Source organism: Bacillus rossius, chromosome 6, assembly GCF_032445375.1.
Source record: "Bacillus rossius redtenbacheri isolate Brsri chromosome 6, Brsri_v3, whole genome shotgun sequence".
Taxonomy (NCBI): Eukaryota; Metazoa; Arthropoda; class Insecta; order Phasmatodea; family Bacillidae; genus Bacillus; species Bacillus rossius.
The window spans coordinates 25,296,137-25,316,336 of record NC_086334.1 but is presented as its reverse complement, the minus strand read 5'-3'; the positions used below and the strand labels follow the sequence as shown (position 1 = coordinate 25,316,336).

Sequence of the window (20,200 nt, the reverse complement as noted above, 5' to 3'; positions counted from 1 at the left end):
TGGTGCATTTTTATAAAAAGTCTTATTTCCAATTTTTCCGTTTTGAAAATGTTGGGTAGTCCCGGGCCGCTGGAGCCGCCACTGCCTCGTGTTACAATAACCGCATGTTTACCCTGGACCACCAAACGCACACGAGGACGCTTCACGGATCCTGGCCGCACAGCTGCATGCGAGGTGCGATATGGGCCGGCTGAGGCGGTCGAACAAAGTCAACGCGGGGAAATGTGTTTCGAATGATCTCCACTCACCCAAGTGCACTTTTGTCCATTAAAAGCTACAATTCAACTTTGATATGTGACGCGTAGCGTGCTAATAAACTCGCCAGTAGGCCCTGCACTGCTCTAAAAAATTCTTGCATACTACTTTTACTTCATAATTGCTTCCTGGTATTGATTTTTTTTCTAATCTTTATAGAACAACTAGTGTTGTATTAAACCTGGCGTGGGAATGAATAACAGACATTGGTCTTTATCCAAAGAAAAAATTTACGTTCAGGTACGTAAAGGAACAAATTTTGTTGAAAAGTGCAAAACGATTAATAACATAAATTTGTAGATAAACTAAAAAAAAAAAATTGTGAGCGAATCTTTTAGTACTCACCAATGAAGTGTAACATCTAACCTCAGTAACGAGTAAATTGATGTGTTTTCAATTTGAACATACTCTTATAATACGAAACTCGGGCCTTAGACACAAAATTTTACGTAGAATTCTTTATAATAATGCCGAGCGTTAAAAAACTTACGCACATTATGTTTTAAACCACATTTCTGGAGGCGAATCACACTTTCTTTCCGCACCCGCCACCGGAATCGTAAAAAAAGCTCACTTCAACTATCGAGGTACTCTATTAGCTAACGGAAATTTTTAACTGTTACTAAACGGCTCCGATAAAAGTTAAAAATATTTTTAAAAAAATCCTTATCCCCGGTTTTTAACCCGATTTTCGACAAGGAATTTTATTAAAATACGGCCCATCTTGTTTAAAATTCATTAAACAGTTAATACTGCAAAGTTTCGCTTTGCAAACGTGAACTTTAATACGGCCCCATCCGGCACAGACTGCAGCAACGTGGTTGTCACACATTTCCGCTCCAAGCGACAAAACGCCGTGTACCGATGGCTAAGATGTTACTCTTCAAGAACTTTACGAAGGTTGTAAAGGTAAGGCTTCAAAGACGTTATTTACGGTTTTTTTTAGTCCCGACATCATTTGCACCCACAAGGGGGAGCTTTAAGCCACGAGACTCAGGAACAAAAGCGAGCTCGGATAGCGAGCGTGCTGCAGGTGTGGCGTGCTGTACCGCATTAATCACCGCTCAGTTCATCCGCTGCTGGCGGTCGAGCTCACGCCTGCCTCCAAGCCGCGCCCCGGGACGAGCTTAAAATACACTCCATACACCAGCTGGTGCACCCGTGCTCGTACACTGGTACACTGCTCGTACATACACGACCCTCCTCGTTGGCACGCCGCTGCCGCGAATTACAACGAGAAAAAAAATGATTTTTTTTTTTTTAAATCTACTAACGAAGAAAAAGTAACTTTTTACACATCCCAGTTTTGAACGACATTCCTTTAGTTTATTAGCCGAGCCTTATAACCATTCCGCTACGAACCCTACAAGGGAAAAATGTACTATTATCGTTACAAAACCTGTATCATTACGTTTCTTTTAAAACTTGAAATTACTCTTTACTATGACTATCTTAGTTTATCAAATACATTGAAGGTTTGTTTCACTATCATAAAGTTTCATTTGGCACACCAATACGTTTAGCATGCCCCTTAATTTTTTTTTTATGAAAGTGACTAGGTAAGGGTTTGTGTTCATACACGTGGGTCCGCCATCTCCCTGTGGAAATTTCGTTGCATGGTGCGCGCGCATCGTAAAAATTCACTCTCATAATTTTTCCATAACGCGCCTAAAGAACCACAACTTCAAAAATATCGTTAAAACACCGGAAGAAATATAAACCAAAAAGTACATTTTGGAGTCAAACAGTTTTTAAGGACATTGAAGTTCACATTTATGTAATAAATTCTGTGTTTATATAATGGCAAATGTAATTACATAAAGACTGATGAAATTTTTTTAAAAAATTTTTTAAAAAATAATAATGTAATAGCCGTTGCCAGGAGACGAAAAACAATCTTCGGGAAAATGTTGAAAATCGCTAAAAAATTTAATTTGAAAAAAAAAAAAATCTCTTCGAGGTGCAAACTGGTTCGTCCCCGAGGATCTACGTACCAAAATTTACGGCTGTAGGCCTCAAAGTCTCCCACGCTACGCGAACCAGAGACTGACAGATTAACCCTCTCTCTTTAATTAACAGTTGGCTCAGTAGCTAAAGAAGTTTCTGGCTGGCCGGTGATTCACTGGCGGGGAATCTTCCTTGCCGGATTCAGGAAGGATTGGGTGATGTGTCGGCCCTCCCGTTCCGCAGAATCGTCTCGCCCGGAGCTCCTAAATAGCTTCAGGGCCGATCAACCATCACCATCACCACTGTGGGATTGTCATGGGACTGAAACGAATATAGATCTCTCTCTCTCTCTCCCCCCCCCCCCCAACTCCGTTCCAAAAAATTTAAGTTTCTTTAATTTACAAAGTTAAAAAAAAATGCTTAAATCAAATCTTACCAAAGAAAGTTTTTTTTATGTAAATGAAAGTTAAGGAAAATTTACTTTAGAAACGTTGAATAAACATTCGAACTCTTGATTCACTTCGTGAGAGAAAATGTGTCACCGCAATCCCACTCACCGCAAAACTGTGTCTCTGTCTGTCTCACTCCTAGCATGCAGTACAGAGAAAATGGCACCCACTGTCACCAGTTTGATACTACTCAGCTTGTTAACACCAAAAATAATTATTTCGTATACTGCCGATAATTGTGATAAGTTTTAGTATTTTTAAAATTTTTTAAGACCATATTATAGTGCCTTTTGTATAGGTACATTTTCACAGAAAAAAACCATCAATTATAAACACCAATTATTATTTTACAGGATAAACTATTTGTAGCAATCGGTCACTATTAATAACAAGGCGTTGCACATTGCATTTATTAATTTCTACGGTCGATCAGAGCTCAATTTTTTAATACTAAAAGATATTAAAAATACTTTAAACCAAGACGACATTTTTCTCATAAATGTTGTTAGAAGAGAGAATAGAGTATTATCAGATGATGTTATTGGTGAAATAAAATAAGAAACTAAAAAAAAAAAAAAAAACTCTTAAAATAAAACTTTTTAACTATATTAATTAAATTTTACTTTAAAATCCTGTCTAAAAGTTGTGTGCTCTTTGCACATATCTGGCAACAGAGCACACTGAAACAAGGACAGAGCTAATATCAGATATTGTGCATTGGAAAAAGAGAGTAAGTGCCCATCAAAATGCGAATGCTCGTGTAGTTCCTAAATGTGTGACTCTCTCGCCACTTGCTCGTAAAATGTGCTGGTCAGTGATTGTCAAGTTGGTTGATTAGCATTTGAAGTGAACTTCGTAGAAAAGTTACGGTCCGTTTCAAAGGTTTTACATCATGTTAAATATATATTTAACTAAATGCCATTTTAATTTTTGGATTACATCATAAATAACCTGTCAAAATTTAATATAGTTTTTAGTTTATTCATTAACTAAAAATATTGAAAATTTATCTTAAACTATGAGAACCTTCTAGTAGATATTATTTTAAAAAAACGGATGTAATAAGCCAGGTTATAGTTATGAAAGTTGATACTTAACGCCTATCACATGTTGATAATTTTCTTGACTTTAACTTATATTATTAATATATTTTTTCCTTACTAATGGAAATAAATGTATTCTTAATATAATAAAAAGTTTTTTTATACTAAAGAATAGCATTTGGGAGACATTTAACGTCCACTGAAAATTTCACTTCTAATTGCATCCTTTAAAATGTTACTAAACAGGTTTTAAGTTTAACATTGGTCAGCGATGTAGACACCACGCTCGCCTCTATAATAATGCAATGATAAACGATAACTAAATAATGTTCCCACAGTGGAGTGGGCTTGCTGAGCAAGACTATCGTTATATTTTTATATGTATAAAAAAGAGCTACAAACTCCTCAAAAGTCCACACGGATGTAAAGAAAAAAAACGCGAGCGACTCTTCTTTCCCCGAAATAATGTATCAGCGATTCTGCAATGATCTTTGCAACTGTTGAGGTCAACCAAAAATGGCTGAAATATTTCAAGATGCACTTCTGAAGGATCCTTCACGCAAAAAAAAAAAAGGATCCTTTAAGGAGGTATTCGAAAACGGAATATATGTCTTCCCCTTAGTGAAACTGTCACCGCCCTCTGTGTCGTTGAAGCTGGAAGCAGCGGGAGTGTCTGCAACACAGAGCTGGTAAGCAGCTTGTTGTGTAGAGGAGAGATCACTCGCTCACTGCGCAGTGAACAAAAACACACCCTGGCCTTCTCCAAGCAAAAACCCCCCCTTCCTCCGCGGACGTCCGTATGGCGGCCTGGCACAGCTGTCCCCGGCTGGGAACCCCAGGCCCAGCAAGTTGCAGGCACGATCTGCATGCCTGCCCGGCCACGCATACGCTTGCGCAGAGCTTCAGAAGAAACGACGGGATCCGAAACTACTCAAGATGCTCTTCCCGAAAAGCACTTAAAGAATATGACGACGAGTTCCGAAGAGTAGTGCTGTTTCTCGGATTCTTTTTAAACTGTTATTTTAGGAAAGTGAAAATGGCTAAAAACCCGCATTTTCAGAATAATCTTTTACGCAAGATTCTTGAAAGCACTCGAGGAAATTGCTTTACACCTTTATCTTCATCTCTCCGACACCTAATGTTATGGTTGCCCTAAAATCTCTTACGTTGCCCTATGCATGATAGAAGCACCAGCGAGCACCAATGCGAATTGTTATATTTTACCCTGAGATTGTCAAACTGTATTATATTTAACTATGCTTAGTAAGATCTACCTGTGGTAACAAGTCAGGCAATGGTTCATAATTACGATCACGTGCATGACCAAATAACGGTAAGCAAATATCTGGAGAGGGAATTTACTGGCCCGGTAACAAGTTAGAGCTATGTATAGGAACGTATTTACAGAAATTTTGCTTAAAGGATATATGCCTACTCAGGGATGTATGCATTTGTGCCAGTGAGGCATGATGATAAGTGCGACGCTCGCTGGTGCTTCTAGCGCGGTATCGCCTTTAAGCGTAAGGCTGTGAACTGGCGCGCAGCATTATCGTCGTGCACAGGACAACTGTAAGATGTGAGCGATAGCCATAACATTTTATGGCGGAGAAACGAAGGTAAAGGTGTATGCTTTCAAGGATCTGTGCCGGGTGTTTCGTGTTTAACACATTTTCTGAAAACAAGCTTTTTCCGCCATTTTCACTCTTCTAGGAATACAGTTTAAAGACAAAATACGGAAACAGAACCACTCAGCCGCTCTCGGCGTATTCTTATAGGCTCTTCGTGAACAGACACCACTCGCATATCTTGAGCAGTTTTTTTCTGAAGCTCTGCACACCATATATGTGCTCGTTTAAGGGTATTTAGGCCCCGCCATCTTGGATTTTTTTCCTATTTTTGGTATGATTATAATTTTGAACTATATCTATATCCCAATTTTTGGCATGTCGGTCGGGGCATATCTCACATTTTCTAGAGTTACTATACCTTTTTTTTTTTTTTTTTTTTTGCAAACGCGTGTTTACTAAAGGGGCTCTAGCGTGTAAGCGCCGCGAAGAAATAACTTATTATTTCACGCGGGCGACCATAACCGTCATGGCAACGCCAGTTAACAAGTGTTTGAGTTCAGCAAGTAGCCAAAGCAATGTCATGTGCCACGTCAAAAACCACGGAAGCTCTATTGCAAGATCGTGGTCAAAATCTTTTTTGCAACTGCGAGATGGCGAGGCCTCGGGCAAGGGGAGTGAAGGGCGAGGTGCGACGAGCTGCCCACCCACCTCCTTGACCGTGACGTCAGTCTCCATGATGATGCCCTCGTCGGTGAGCTCCTGCGCGTAGTAGTGGCTGAAGGGCGCCCCGGGTAGCGGCACCGGCTCCACGTGGCCGGATTTGCCGTGGTAGCGCAGCAGGTACGCCGTCCAGCACACGTACCTGCGAACACCCGCAGCTCTCAGCCACTGCCGCACCACAGCACATCGCACATGCAACAGCAGTAGCATAAAAGTCTTTATTTTTTGACGTGACAACGTCTAATAAATCGATGAACGCCGGCTGCACGCACGAAAAAAGTGTCCCGTTACGCACATTGTCCAGTTACGCTGTGTCCCGTTACGCTCATTGTACGCTTGCGCCGCATCCATCTCTCTTCCAATCGATTGGAACAACCATCGATTTGACTTTTTCGAGGCACGTTTAAATTGAAACACTCCCATCCGTTTCCTACTTTTCCTATCATCGTCCTATCCTTAACAGGGTAACACAGATTGGGAGAAGTTAAATAGCAAACATGTATAAATGTTATAGTTAAAATAATCTCTTCGTTAAAGTAATAAACATAGCCTATTTGAATTAATGAGTGAAAATAAAAGTAAATTTATCAATTAAATTGTAGATTTCATTTCACTCCTTCTTTGTATCCATACAAAATAGTGATAATTCAATACAAATGATTCAATTTTATTCATAAAAGTATGCAATCATTTCATCAATGTTTTGTTATGACGTTGTCACGTTAAACTATCGTCCGTAAACCGACTTTACAGACAACCAATTTTTTTTTAATTTTAACAAACAGTAATGAAGATAAAACAAAAAAACCGTGGGGCGTGGGCCTTAAGCGAGTTTTTTATTATTATTACACAGGAAATGCTATAAAGTTTCCCTTTGTCTCTGTCAAATTTGGTTCGCAACACTCGCCACAAATGGCAACACTGTGGTTGTAACAAACACATTTCCGTTCCATTCACGAAATCACTCCAAACCAAATGAAGTTGTTTTTTCCCCCCTCACGGCTTGAACATACTTTCAAAACACACGAACACCAACTTGCAATTTTTCCAGACTGTCACACAGGTTGCGAAAGTCACGTAAAAGTTCCGAAATAAACAGTGATGGTGCTGGAAGTGTTAAAACTCAATATTTTCAGTGGCCTTTCGCTAACTCTTTCATTTGAAAATGGCTTAGTTGAGCGTAATAATTTTCAACATGTGAAGAACTCCTGTCTGGAATTTCAGACAGCCAGGACCGTCAACATGTAGCAGACAACGGGGTCAAACGAGCACACAGCCCAGGGATGTCGTGAAGGAATCCACCTCGGCCAGACGTAGAGAAGGAAGCAACCCCCCCAGCATCGGCAGAGTGTCATCTCATGACTGCGGGATCACCAGAAATCAGGATGAGCGCAAACACACTGGACTCCAGACAGAGGACATCGCAACAAAACAGCTTATGCCCTAGGATTTTCTTCAACGTAAAACATTTCTGTGATTAATAGATTTGGGGTTTTTTCGCAATTAAACTCGCAATGCGTTTATTACTCAGATTTGTGAATAAGTATACCCAAATATACATATTTTGAAATATAAAACAAAATTACGAAACGTAATTATCGCGATAAATTTTACGATTCCATTGGCTCACGTGATTTTGTATATACACACACTTAAGCTGATTTGTGTAGTTCAATCAAACTCAAAGTCTTTGCAATGTTCGATAATATTATATTTTAGGCTACAAATTTACTGTTATTTTTATTTCAAAAAACCTTTAATTTACAATTTTGACAGCTACTATGAAAAATAAAATAAGTGTGATTATTTAACTGTATAATCATTACTTACATTACATAAAAACTTATAAAACTACCCGAGTTTTCGTTATTATTAGCAGAAATTTTTAAAGAGGTATTTGTCACTTGCAGCGTAATTTAATGTATTCATTAACGAGATAAACACGATGACAGCTGTCAGTATGTTGTATCCTCCTTCCCTGGCCAACAAAATGTGTTCCACTAGTCAGGATCTCATCATATTACCCGTCCAATAATGTGGCAGCAACTACATCATGAATCCTTTCCATGACCAGTTTATTGATAACAATGAGGTCCAAACAAACTTGGTTAACAGCACTCCCGTGTGGAAACAGAAACGTTCCTTTACTTCCATCGCATTTACGAAATTAATCCAACCAAATGCCGTATATTGGTAGCCAATCTGTTACACATCAAAAACTTATATATCTGAACAAGCAATAATTGAATTTCACCAAACAGATGCCTAACATTCAAATACGGCAGGTATTAATGTGTTGTAAAATGTCAAACAATGCAACTAATAATTGCGTTTCAGAAAGTATTTTGGCTACTCGTTTTCAAAGATGTAGTTTTAAGGACGCTTTTAAAAAAAATTGGACTGTGTGCACGCAACATTTTGTCTGTACATAAATTTAATTTCGTTATTTTGTGCTTAGCGTTTGTGCTGTCTCTCTTGATATAATGTGCCGCTAGTGGCAAAGGATGACCCATTATGGTGGAATTTCGTTCGCGCCTTGAACCAAGCGCATCCATTCGTTTTGCTTATCCATCCACCAATGTGCCGTTTTTATATTGTTTATGTTTTTAATATTCGGTGTTTTTATGGGCACTTAACCTTCCGAGTGTGTTGTTCTACAGCGAATAAACATTTTAGGTTACTATTCACGCGTGTTTCCCCACCATAATCTTCCCATAAAAATAAGAAGTGTCCAACAGAAAGGCGAAGACGAGTAAACGTACTTGAATAATGAAATGTAAACTATACTGAATAGACGAAAACACGGGTTTTCTTGGATCTTTTTTTTATAGCGACCGTACAGGGTTTTACGGTCGTGATAGATACTTGGAAACTTTGGAACTTGAAGAAGTCAGTTTTAACAGTTTGCTAGTTAAACTCTCGATAGCTTTACTTTTAAGTCCCCGGTCGAAGAAGGAGCAGATGACTCTGTTATCAACTTTGAGTTTGAGAGGAGACGATACAGTGGAAAGTTTTGCAATCGCTTGCAACAATCACAAAATAACGAGTTTATAATGATTTATGTTTCGCGATATAGCATGTTCATACATAAAAACTGGTTTAATAGCTTACTAATCCACAGAGTAATTAGTATTAATTAGTCGTATTGTTTCATTCTTTTTAATTTTTTTAAATATTATGTATTAATACTATGAATATGAAATGGACCCATTATAAATAAGTCAATATTAATGTACACGTTACATTCAATGCACATGAAAACATTTGCCAATAGAAGTGATGTCCATACAATTACTACGTAACGGAGAAAATTAGTTTCACGCCTTAATGATGCAACGGAGTTTAATTCAATTTTCGGTATTAATAATGTTTAAATTTTTTATTTCAGAAATAAAAAATATCTCTATATACGAGTAAATAATATTAGAAGTAAGTTATACTGAATATTGCTCATGTCACTCAAAAATGAATTCCCACAAAAGCTTAACTAATTCATAAAAGAAACGCACACAACAGAACGATATTTCGGAGTGCTGATATTAAAATAGAAACAATACATAACAGGTTAAAACATCTAGTTATTAAATAAAAGAACTGTTTACATGTTAGGGTAATAATTGGCTAGATTCTTAAATATAGCTACTATTCAGAGACAGTTTATGTGATAAAGGCAGTATTTTTCGCAGGAAAATCGTCTAAATAGGAATATTTTGTGATGATATTATTAGATATTTCTCACTCCACACAAACAGCGCTAAAAATATGGACTCTCCTGCGAAAAGTTTCACTTTTTTTTCTAGAGTGACTGAGTTCCGATACTAAATACATGCACGCTGAGCGTCTAGCATCTTCGGCTCGAGGCCTGGACCACAGATCATGAGGCGCGAACGTTTGCTGCAGTCCTAGGTCACCGAGCAGGCAAACAGTCGGATTCACAGTTAGTCATTTAAAAGTAAGTAGCTAGTAAATACAGCAGAGAAAAAATTACATGCAGTTGACTACCGAGATGACGGGAAAATCTACGATCTGTAAATGTTACACACAGTACGAGTCCGAATTTGACCGAAAAACTGCATGTTCATAAGGGGAAAACAAAGTAGAAAACACACACACAAACATATATATGTACGAATTATGGTATTAAAATGCTTCAAGTCTTTAATACACGCAGTTAGAACTGATCAACTTTTTTTTTTTTACTGGAGCTAAAAGAGAAAGTATTCAAGATGGAACAGAGCGTTTGGATAATGTTTTATTTGAACAAATTTCTACAACCACTACAAATTGTGTTGCTGTCGTAAAATTATATATTTTTAATGCGTGGGGGTAACAGCATGAAAGGTAAAATGTATTGAAAATGATGGTGCGGACATTCCTCTGATGAGGCGACGGAACTGTGGGCTGCCAAGTACTGTACGTGTGATGATACTCGCCCAAGGGATGGTTAAACTAATAACCGTTTAAACAAGCTCCTACATTTATTTATTTATTTTAGAATATGCTGGATAACGTCACGCAAAATTTAAACATATGTACACAATTAGAGTACAAAGTACAATGTAAAAAACCCACCAAACTTATATTTAGTTAGAATTTATTGAAAGAGCTCAGATACGGGGTAAATCAAACCGTTTCTTGAGTAACGTAAAGTTTCTTTGATGATAAAAAAGTTTAATATGTTGAGAATACTTCTTAAATTTGCTTCTTAAGGGCAGATACTTTACTAGTCAGAAAGGTTATCTGGTGTTTTGTTACAGTTCGTGCAGATGAGCAGTGGATTCCGGGTTAGAAAGTAATCAGACTGCCCTTGGAAGCTCTCGCAAAGCAACAGTTGTTCGCGGGGGTTAAAAATCACGAAACCCCCCCTCCCCCCATCACCCACTCCTGGCAGCTCGCCCGATGCTGCGAAGGCCAATTCTCTCCAGCCGAGACGCCCAACGGCTCTCTCGCCGCCTCACTGCACCACCCCCCGGGATGGGGGGGGGGGGGGGGGTAGTAGTTATCGCTTTCAGGAGAATATGGAGACTCGCCTGCTGTTCCCTCCCTCTTTTTTTATTACTGCGATCTCATGCCTTTATTTTGTACCCGGGAAATTTCTTCGTCTCTTCCACTAGGAATACAGGATGAGTCAGAATTTCACCAACAAACTTCTGCTACACGTTCATCACAAATAAATAAATAAATATATATGGAAAACTTAAACTCGACATATATTCTCAAGTCCTTCCCAAGTTGGATTCAAACAATGTTTTATTGCACAAAATAAATTTTTATTTAAGTGAAACACTAAGCGACAAAGTTCTACAACCAAATAAAAAAAAATATTCGCTGTCATTAAATGATTTCACTGAAATAGTTTCACGACCGCAACAGGTTTCCGTTGAACATTATACAGACGCTATTGTTCAATATTAAATACTTTCTCTATTGCTTGCAATAAAAACAGTTGTTCAGCACTACTTTTAAAGTCCACCATTAGTCGTACAAACGTGTGGGAAAACAGGTACGAAAGGGAAAGCCCAATTAAAAAAAATCACACTTAGAGTGTATATAGTGTTATTTAACAACAACTACTAATTATATTACAACACTTAAATCTTATGTCCACAAATAAATCATTCTTTCATTTAGTCCACAGTTTACTGTCGCCACTGGAGCTCGGCTCGACTGTGGCTCTCCCTGCTGATCGTCTGTTACCAATTTAAAGTTCCAGCAGACGTTTGGTTAAATATTTCCTGTTTGAAACAAATTATAAAGTCAAACGATAATTTTTTGTGCGTTGCAGATATTTTCAGTGAAATATCTTTAATCTATTATTCAATAATTCTGCACATTCTGTAAACCGGCAACAATTGAGCCGCTCGATTTAAGATTTTTTTTTCCAGGTGTGTTCCTGCTGTTGAACTTGGCCTCCAGGTCGCGTTACTGTGCCGCCTGCTTCATTAGTTCGGTCAGAGTTCATAGGTTTTCAATTCAGTACAGTGCTTCCTGTTTGCTAGACCGTTACATTTCACGGGTATATTTCCCGTAACGATTTATTGAAGAAAACTAACGCTCGTCTGTATTTTTTTCTTTCCATGGAACAAGTTGTTACAATTGTTTGATATACCATTTTACTGTAAATTTAGTTTTCTTAATTCCCGTTAAAACACTACATTTACTTTTAATAACCTGGAATATCGCAAATTTGGTCTTGAACATGCCAGATTATATATATATATATATATATATATATATATATATATATATATATATATATACACATATACTAGATAATGCCCGGCATGCGTTGCAATGCCTCAATCAATTTTTTCTGTAATTTTTTAAACGTATACTAAGCATCTCTCTTTATCTCTCTAATTCTCTATCTCTCTATGTATATCTCTATAACTCTCTCTATCTTTCTATTTATATCTCTATCTCTCTATATATCTTTCTAGCGGACCCGACAGACATTGTCCTGCCCAAATGCACTTTTTCTGAGATATGGATATGGCGGTAAGTATTTCTACGCTGGACATTTTGTATCTTCTCATTATGCCCTCCTCTTGGGCACGCCACTGCCGTTACCAAAAACCTTTCCCATGGTTACGCAGAAGGCAACAACATTGCAAAATCCCATTGCCATGGAGGCTAATTATCAACAATGCTTAGTTTTTTTGCTTTTAAAGCGTGTTTTTTTTAGTTTTTCTTAACTCAGAATCGAGATAAAATATCCAATTGTGAATCTAAACCATCCTCGAATCCCCGTGAACTCACACACAAAATTTCATCAAAATCGCGTACAAACAGACAGACAGTAAAAGTACTGTTTTATTATAGTAAGATAGATAGATTATTCTTACATGTTCGCATCCATGCAGTATATGAAAAATCAGCATGCATAGCCCCACACCTATAACTATATGTTTCTGCTGCCCACGACTTTTTCCGCATGGAATTTTGTATTATCTTGCACCATTTAGAAATTTAAACATTATAACATAACAGTTGATACAGTTGTAGTAGTTTTCTTATGTTCAAAAATGATAATTTTTTTCACCTCTATTTTAGTCTTTGCAATAAAAATATGTTACTACCTAAATTTTGAGTAAATATGTTTCTACTTTCAAATGTAATGACGGGAAGACACTTCATAAAATGTCTTTGTAAACCACATTTACTGTTTTTTCCGTTTTGAGCTAGAATGTAAAGATTGTCTGCATTACTGACCCGCGAGCAAGCTACATACATTTCAGAGAGAGAGAGAGTGAGTGAGAGAAAGACACCTATTGAATGTCTATCTAACTAATTTTTTTTATGAGAGCATATTTTCATTAAATAAATCATGAAATCATTCAACGATAAAAATATGTTACTACCTAAATTTTGAGTAAATATGTTTCTACTTTCAAATGTAATGACGGGAAGACACTTCATAAAATGTCTTTGCAAACCACATTTACTGTTTTTTCCGTTTTGAGCTAGAATGTAAAGATTGTCTGCATTACTGACCCGCGAGCAAGCTACATACATTTCAGAGAGAGAGAGAGTGAATGAGAGAAAGACACCTATTGAATGTCTATCTAACTAATTTTTTTTATGAGAGCATATTTTCATTAAATAAATCATGAAATCATTCAACGATAAAAGCTGTTTATTTAACTAAGCGGACGGGTTCGCTCCAAGGAGAAAATTGACGCGGCGAGACCTCGTGGACATAGAGAAATGACACACACTCTCTATTTGTGTGGCTATGAAACATGATTTTTTTCTGCAATTTAAAATGTAATATACAAAAAGGGTATTGAAAATTGAAACAAATATGGCGACACTATAAACTGTCAGGATCTTTATTTTTTTCTTACTCTCTACTTAGTTCCTTACAATAGCAAAACTTAATGGCTTCTAATAATGCGTTGCAATTTTTGCTTTTAAAGCGTGTTTTTTTAGTTTTTCTTAACTCAGAATCGAGATAAAATATCCAATAGTGAATCTAAACCATCCTCACTATTTGTGTGGCTATGAAACATGATTTTTTTCTGCAATTTAAATTGTAATATACAAAAAGGGTATTGAAAATTGAAACAAATATGGCGACACTATAAACTGTCAGGATCTTTATTTTTTTCTTACTCTCTACTTAGTTCCTTACAATAGCAAAACTTAATGGCTTCTAATAATGCGTTGCAATTTTTGCTTTCAAAGCGTGTTTTTTTAGTTTTTCTTAACTCAGAATCGAGATAAAATATCCAATTGTGAATCTAAACCATCCTCGAATCCCCGTGAACTCACACACAAAATTTCATCAAAATCGGTCCAGCCGTCTAGGAGGAGTTCAGTGACATACACACGCACACAAGAAATATATATAAAGATATATATAATGTGTGTGTCTATCCGCCCACTTGGTCTGGTTGTGGCTAGCGTGTCTGGCTGGTGGGCCAAGGGACCCGGGTTCTATTCCCGGACGAGGAGTGGGATTTTGCTAACCTTCTCCCTGGGTTCAGGGCTGGGCTTCACGCTGTCCCTTTCACCTTAATCCTGCGGAAGGCAATGGGTAAACCACCACAGAATCATACTGTCCCGGCAAGCATAGTATACGTCACGGATGTCATCCCCGTGACGTTGCCTGTGCTCACGGCACACCCAGTAATGGGCAAAACGAATTCAATAACGTACACGAAGAGTCGTTTATTTGTTCGCTCTTTTCCTAGTTCGGAAACAATCAAGCTTTTTCGTTGGAGCATGAAATTCGCTGTAAAAGTTGGACTGGCAGACGTCCCGAAACATTTCGCGTTATCTTCCTCTCCTCTTATCCCCCCACCCCACCCCGTCACTCCTCCGGGCGGCAGTTGATTGCTTTTCCATGTCCATTGTTGCAGAGAGTGAGAGAGAGAGAGAGAGAGAGAGAGAGACGGCGTGGCCGCTACGCGCGTCATAAATATGTAAATAATAATTCATTCCCCTGTAACGTCTGCAGGCTCCGCGCCATCTGTGCCCGCGCACTGACACACATTTCCACCCCCTCCCTTCTCCACTGCAACCATCATGTTCATCCATCCTCGACCTGTCGTCGGGCCACATCGGTTACAAACACGCGCTCCCCGGAGTGTCGTCGCTGCTAAGAGGAGCGTGCGACGCTCATTTATTTCACGGCGATCTGACGTCACCGCATATTGCCCTGGGATATTAACACTGAGTGCAGATCGTTCTCTCAGACACGTCTGCTTGCCCGTCGGACTGGGAAAATTCATATAAAACCCAAAGTGCTGACAAGCCAAGCTAACACCCTAAAAAACATTTGCGTAAGAATAATGCAAAGCCACCTGAACAAATATTTTAACGCGTTAACATCTTAGCGCTCGATACACGGCATTGGTAGGAGTAATTTCGTGAAAATGGAACAGAAGTCTACGATGGCGGACCCACGTGCAGTAACATAAAACCGTATATAGTCACTTTCGTAAATATTAGGAGTCATAACAAACGTTTTGGTGTGCCAAATGTAACTTTATGATAGTGAAACTACCCTAGAATATATTTGGTAAACTAAAATAGTCACAGTGAAAATAATATGAAGTTTTAAAACAAATAAGAAAAGTGGCATTACAATAATTATAATACATATTGTCATTTTAGATTTATAATAGGCTTAGAAGCAGTAGAGCGCGCGCTTGTTGACCTTACGTGATGTGGTTCAAATCTCATCACTGTGGAAAACCTTTTTAAAATCATAATAATGATGTTGAAACAGTTCAATAAAGTTATGGTGTGTTTGTAGGAAGTATTTACGGAATTATTTCAGTCGTTTAAGCAAAAACAAAATACAAACATGTACTGAGTGTTATAAATGTGTTTCAGGTTAACATTCTAGTAATGCCATAAAGGTATAACTTCCAACGTGTCAGTAAACTTAATAGTATTCACTGTTTAGTGACTTTTAACAAGATGGACAGTATTTTAATAAAATTACTTATCGAAAATCAGGTCCAAAGTTGAGGTTTAGAATTAATTAAATTTTTTTCCCTCTTTTATCGAAGCCGTTATTAATTGTGTGTTTCGTGCTGCTATCTGTGCGTGATGGTTGCAAGCAACGTTTACGATCCAGGCAGAGAATTTTAGCGGTCGGCGTAGAAAGTACGTGTGTAATTCGCGTCCAAAAAATTTGTTTCTTGAAAAGCGAACATTTTATTTATCAGCATATTTATAAAGCTCTGCATAATTTTGAAGAATTTTACGTTTAATTTTTTGTTCGAGTTTCGTATTATAAGTTAGTTTATTTGCAACATGAACATCATGAGAACACATGAATTCGCTAGTTATCGAGGTTAGATGTTTAAACATCATTGGCAAGTACTGAAGTTTCGTGCATATGATTTTTGTCATAATAACGTAAATTTGATTGTATTAAGTTAAAGAAATGTTACAATGGGTGAATGTGTGATGCGAGAGATATAAAACTTGAGTTCCGAATGCTTCTAATATTCGTACAACACACAAATTGTTTGGTAAAGGTGTCAACCTATGTAACTTTTATCCTGGGAAAAACTATATTCCAGGTATTCCAAGGGAGGGTTTCCAATCGTTGCGTTCATGCTGTTTTTTATATGGTATAAAAAGTAAACGATGTTTTTGGAATAGTGAAAATTCATTTCTTTAAAAAATAAAGTAATCTATTTATGGAGATAATTAAACAATTATTTTAAATAAAATTTTCAAAAACGTTTATATTTAATGGGAATATATTTAAGAACTTTTTTGGACATTATTTCGTGTTTTAAGATGTGCAGTTAAATAAACTATATTTCTTTTACTGTATAACACTTCGTAGAAAAATATCACATTGATGAGCAATAACACAATCTTATTCCTCAGGGAGATCTCCGAAGTAAAGAATTAGATTAAGAACAATTTATTAATAATGATTTTATAAAAATTGTTTTTTTTTTATTATTTTCACATACTTTCCATTTATTGCGTTTACTATTGCACTGCTATACAATTATTATTATCTCGTTTAATGTAAAAAATAAAATATTTTTTTAGAAACAAATAAAGGAGCGTGTTTCAAACGTTTGCATGAAAAGAGCGTATGAAAGGAGCCCTCAAAGCTGTGTGTTTCAGCGAAACATTTTACCTCTCGAGCTCTTTCGTCTGAAACCAGAATAGAAAACTGTTCCGGGAAACAGTTCAGAAGGATGCAAGTCAAGAGTGCCACAGCAGCCGGAAAAAAGTAATGAAAATTTGTGAAGAAAGTGATTGGGGGATAATTATTCCGAAATATGAATAAGATAACTCAATCAGTTCCAAAGTTATGATAGTTAAATGCTAAAATAATTATTTCCGTTGAACATTTCCACTGGGAGTTATATTTTCACTACGTTTTATTTCTTAATACATATAGTACCTACACACATTTAGTAAAAGCATTTTTAACTTTTTTTATCTTTAAGCTGTCACAAAAATAGGCCTAAATATCACGTTACACAGCAAAAATAACAGCATACCTAAAGGCCTCACGTAATTTTTTTCTACGTTAATATTTTCGGATTTTAAATATGGCGGCCGTGATGTCATAATTCAAAATGACTGCAATTTCATTATTCTAACGGTCCAGGTCATGACCTCAGCGGCTTATGGCGGATTGTTTTGAGAAGTCTTAAGACACTTTTTAGGAATTTTAAAGCCATCAGCATTATTTGAGGACTGAAATGAGAACTTTTACCTCGAAAAGGGAATTTTGTCTTCATTTTTTCAGAATTATTTTGATTTTTTTGATGGAATTATTTTCCTAAAAACTGGAAATTTTGGCGAAATTTCGTGAATTTTTTTGCATATTTTGGAAAAAAAATCTTGTCATTTTTTTTTAGAGAATTTCGGCAAATTTTGAAGTTTAAGAAAAAGGTAATCCAAGATGGCGGCCGTGGTATCACAATCCAGATAGCGAACATGGGCTCCAGCTCCTCACTCAGAGACCAGGCGCAGGAGTAACTATTAGCCTATATACTACTACTAGTTTCACTAAGCGGATGGGTTTCTCCACTATATGACCGTGTGGCAGACATAGGGAGTTGACACAAACTCACTGCTTGTGTCTATATGACCTTCTTCCTATGATTTTCTATTATAAACTGAATTCTACCCTTTTTCGCTCCCTTAGGAATGGAATTTCATTATTAAATGTAGTCTATCTCACTCTCCGGCCCATAAACTATTAATATGAAAAAAATAATTTCAATCCGTTGCTTCGTTGATGCGTAAAAGAAGGACAAACAGACTTTTCCAATTATATTATTAGTAGGCATTAAGCAATGCTCAATCTATTTTAGCACAACCATTTTTAGCAATTTAGTTTTCCCAATTATTAATAAGTTATCTTCATATATCTCTTTTTTCATTTTTGAAACTAAAATAATTAATCAGTACTCAATAAAAATATTACTTAAGTGATTAATAATATTTAAAATATTTGTATTTTAAGACATTCCTCTTAGCCATAGATATCATACACTCTCCGTTTGCATAAATTTAGTAAAATCTTCCGAGAGGAAAAATATTTCTTTTCTTGATGGCAGAATTGAAGATGAATTTTTTTCTGACTAAATATTCACTGCGGAAATGTAACGAAATAAGTTTTAAAAAAGTTGCAGTGACTAAAGATAAACCTGTTCAAAGTTTCTTGCTGAGGAACTCTCTGAAAAGTTTAAAACTTTTTCAATCAGTCCACCAGGAAACTCATTTTTTTGAAATTTTTTTAAAAGTAAGGAAGGTAATTCATTTTGCCTGTGAAAGAACAATCACTTTTTGCTGTCTTGGGCGAGCTATATAATGGACAATTTTTTAAGTAAAAATAAGTAAATAACACTTTTAAATGTTTTTTACATCTTGAAGTACCTACTGTCTATACATTTAAATATTAACATATTATAAAATATGCAATCATTTCGTCCATATACAATAAAAGTTTAATTACTATGTTAATTTTAAATTTAAAGGAATATACACATTAAAATATAAAATTTTTAATAAATATCAATCAAAATATTCTCTCTTGCCGACTTGGCTTAAAGGTTTTCATAATCATATTGAATATAAATTATCAAACTTTATTTAATGGGAAAACTCAGTTAAGGTCTACTGCAGTAACGGTAAAATGTTAATAGACATTTTCTCCGGTTATTTAGCAAGCTTTCTTTGAATCTGAAATATGAATAATCAGTTATTAAATTTTCCTACTGTACTGTTATTCAAAGTTTATTTCTATAAATTTATTACATTGGATCTTTTGCGTTTGTTTTTTGGTCACAAATTTCGTTAAATGTTAGGGCCGATTTGCTAAACTTAATTTACGAAATGTAAAATCTTATGCAAGAGATAATAATGATTAACACTTGCGTGACTTCTTACCGCTATTAAAAAAACACTAAGTAAATATTTGGTGACAAAATTTGTGACACAAAACAAATAAAAACATGAAGGAATAATCCTTAAATAATAATCATAAACACAAAAATATTAAATTAAATGAATGGTGTGACACAGATTTCAGCATCTAAATGTGACAAAAAGGTTTACATTTTTGGCGTGTAGATAAATTAATGGCTTCTTTTAAATTATTTATGTTTATTAAACTGTAGGTAAGGAATCAGGATCTTAACGGTAATCATGTCTGTCTCGTAACCATGAAATATAGCCTTTAAGAATGTTAGATTAAAATAAGCTCAGTTATAGACATTGTAATATTTTTATCAAGACATTTTTATTAGGTTCCATAATTTTGGAATACTAGACTGTCAAAGACATAACTGTAATATTTCTAGTATGTTAACAGCAAGAAAAATTTAAAATCGGACACATAGACTAATGCAACACATGATTTAATTAATCTCAGATAAATTATTTTTGGCGTGTAGAACACAATGTCAAACTGAGCACTGCTGATCACCACTAACGTAATTAATATATTTTAATGTTAATTGGGCCACTTTTACAATTAAACTGACCAGGATAAAACATTTTCATCAAAACTAACTTTGTTATTTCTTTTTTTTGTATAATACAGTGACTATTTAGTGTGTAACAATATCAGAAAAAGAAAAAAAAACCTTCATGCTCGTGAAAATTAATTTTTTCTTAAGGTAAATTCTGTGTTATATAATTATAAAAATATTGTACGTTATAAATTGCTTTTAAGGGGGTAGCATTCTGAATTATTGATCTTCTATATTTATGTTTT

General features: G+C 36.1%; 1 protein-coding gene across 1 annotated transcript in view; it reads right to left on the bottom strand.

Moving 5' to 3' along the window:
- Positions 1-20,200, bottom strand: part of LOC134533406 (uncharacterized) — an 81,966-nt gene that overhangs the window by 14,404 nt on the left and 47,362 nt on the right. The window contains exon 2 of the mRNA XM_063370928.1: positions 5,971-6,124. Within this exon, the coding sequence (XP_063226998.1) occupies positions 5,971-6,124 (154 nt within the window). The remainder of the gene's footprint in view (positions 1-5,970; positions 6,125-20,200) is intronic.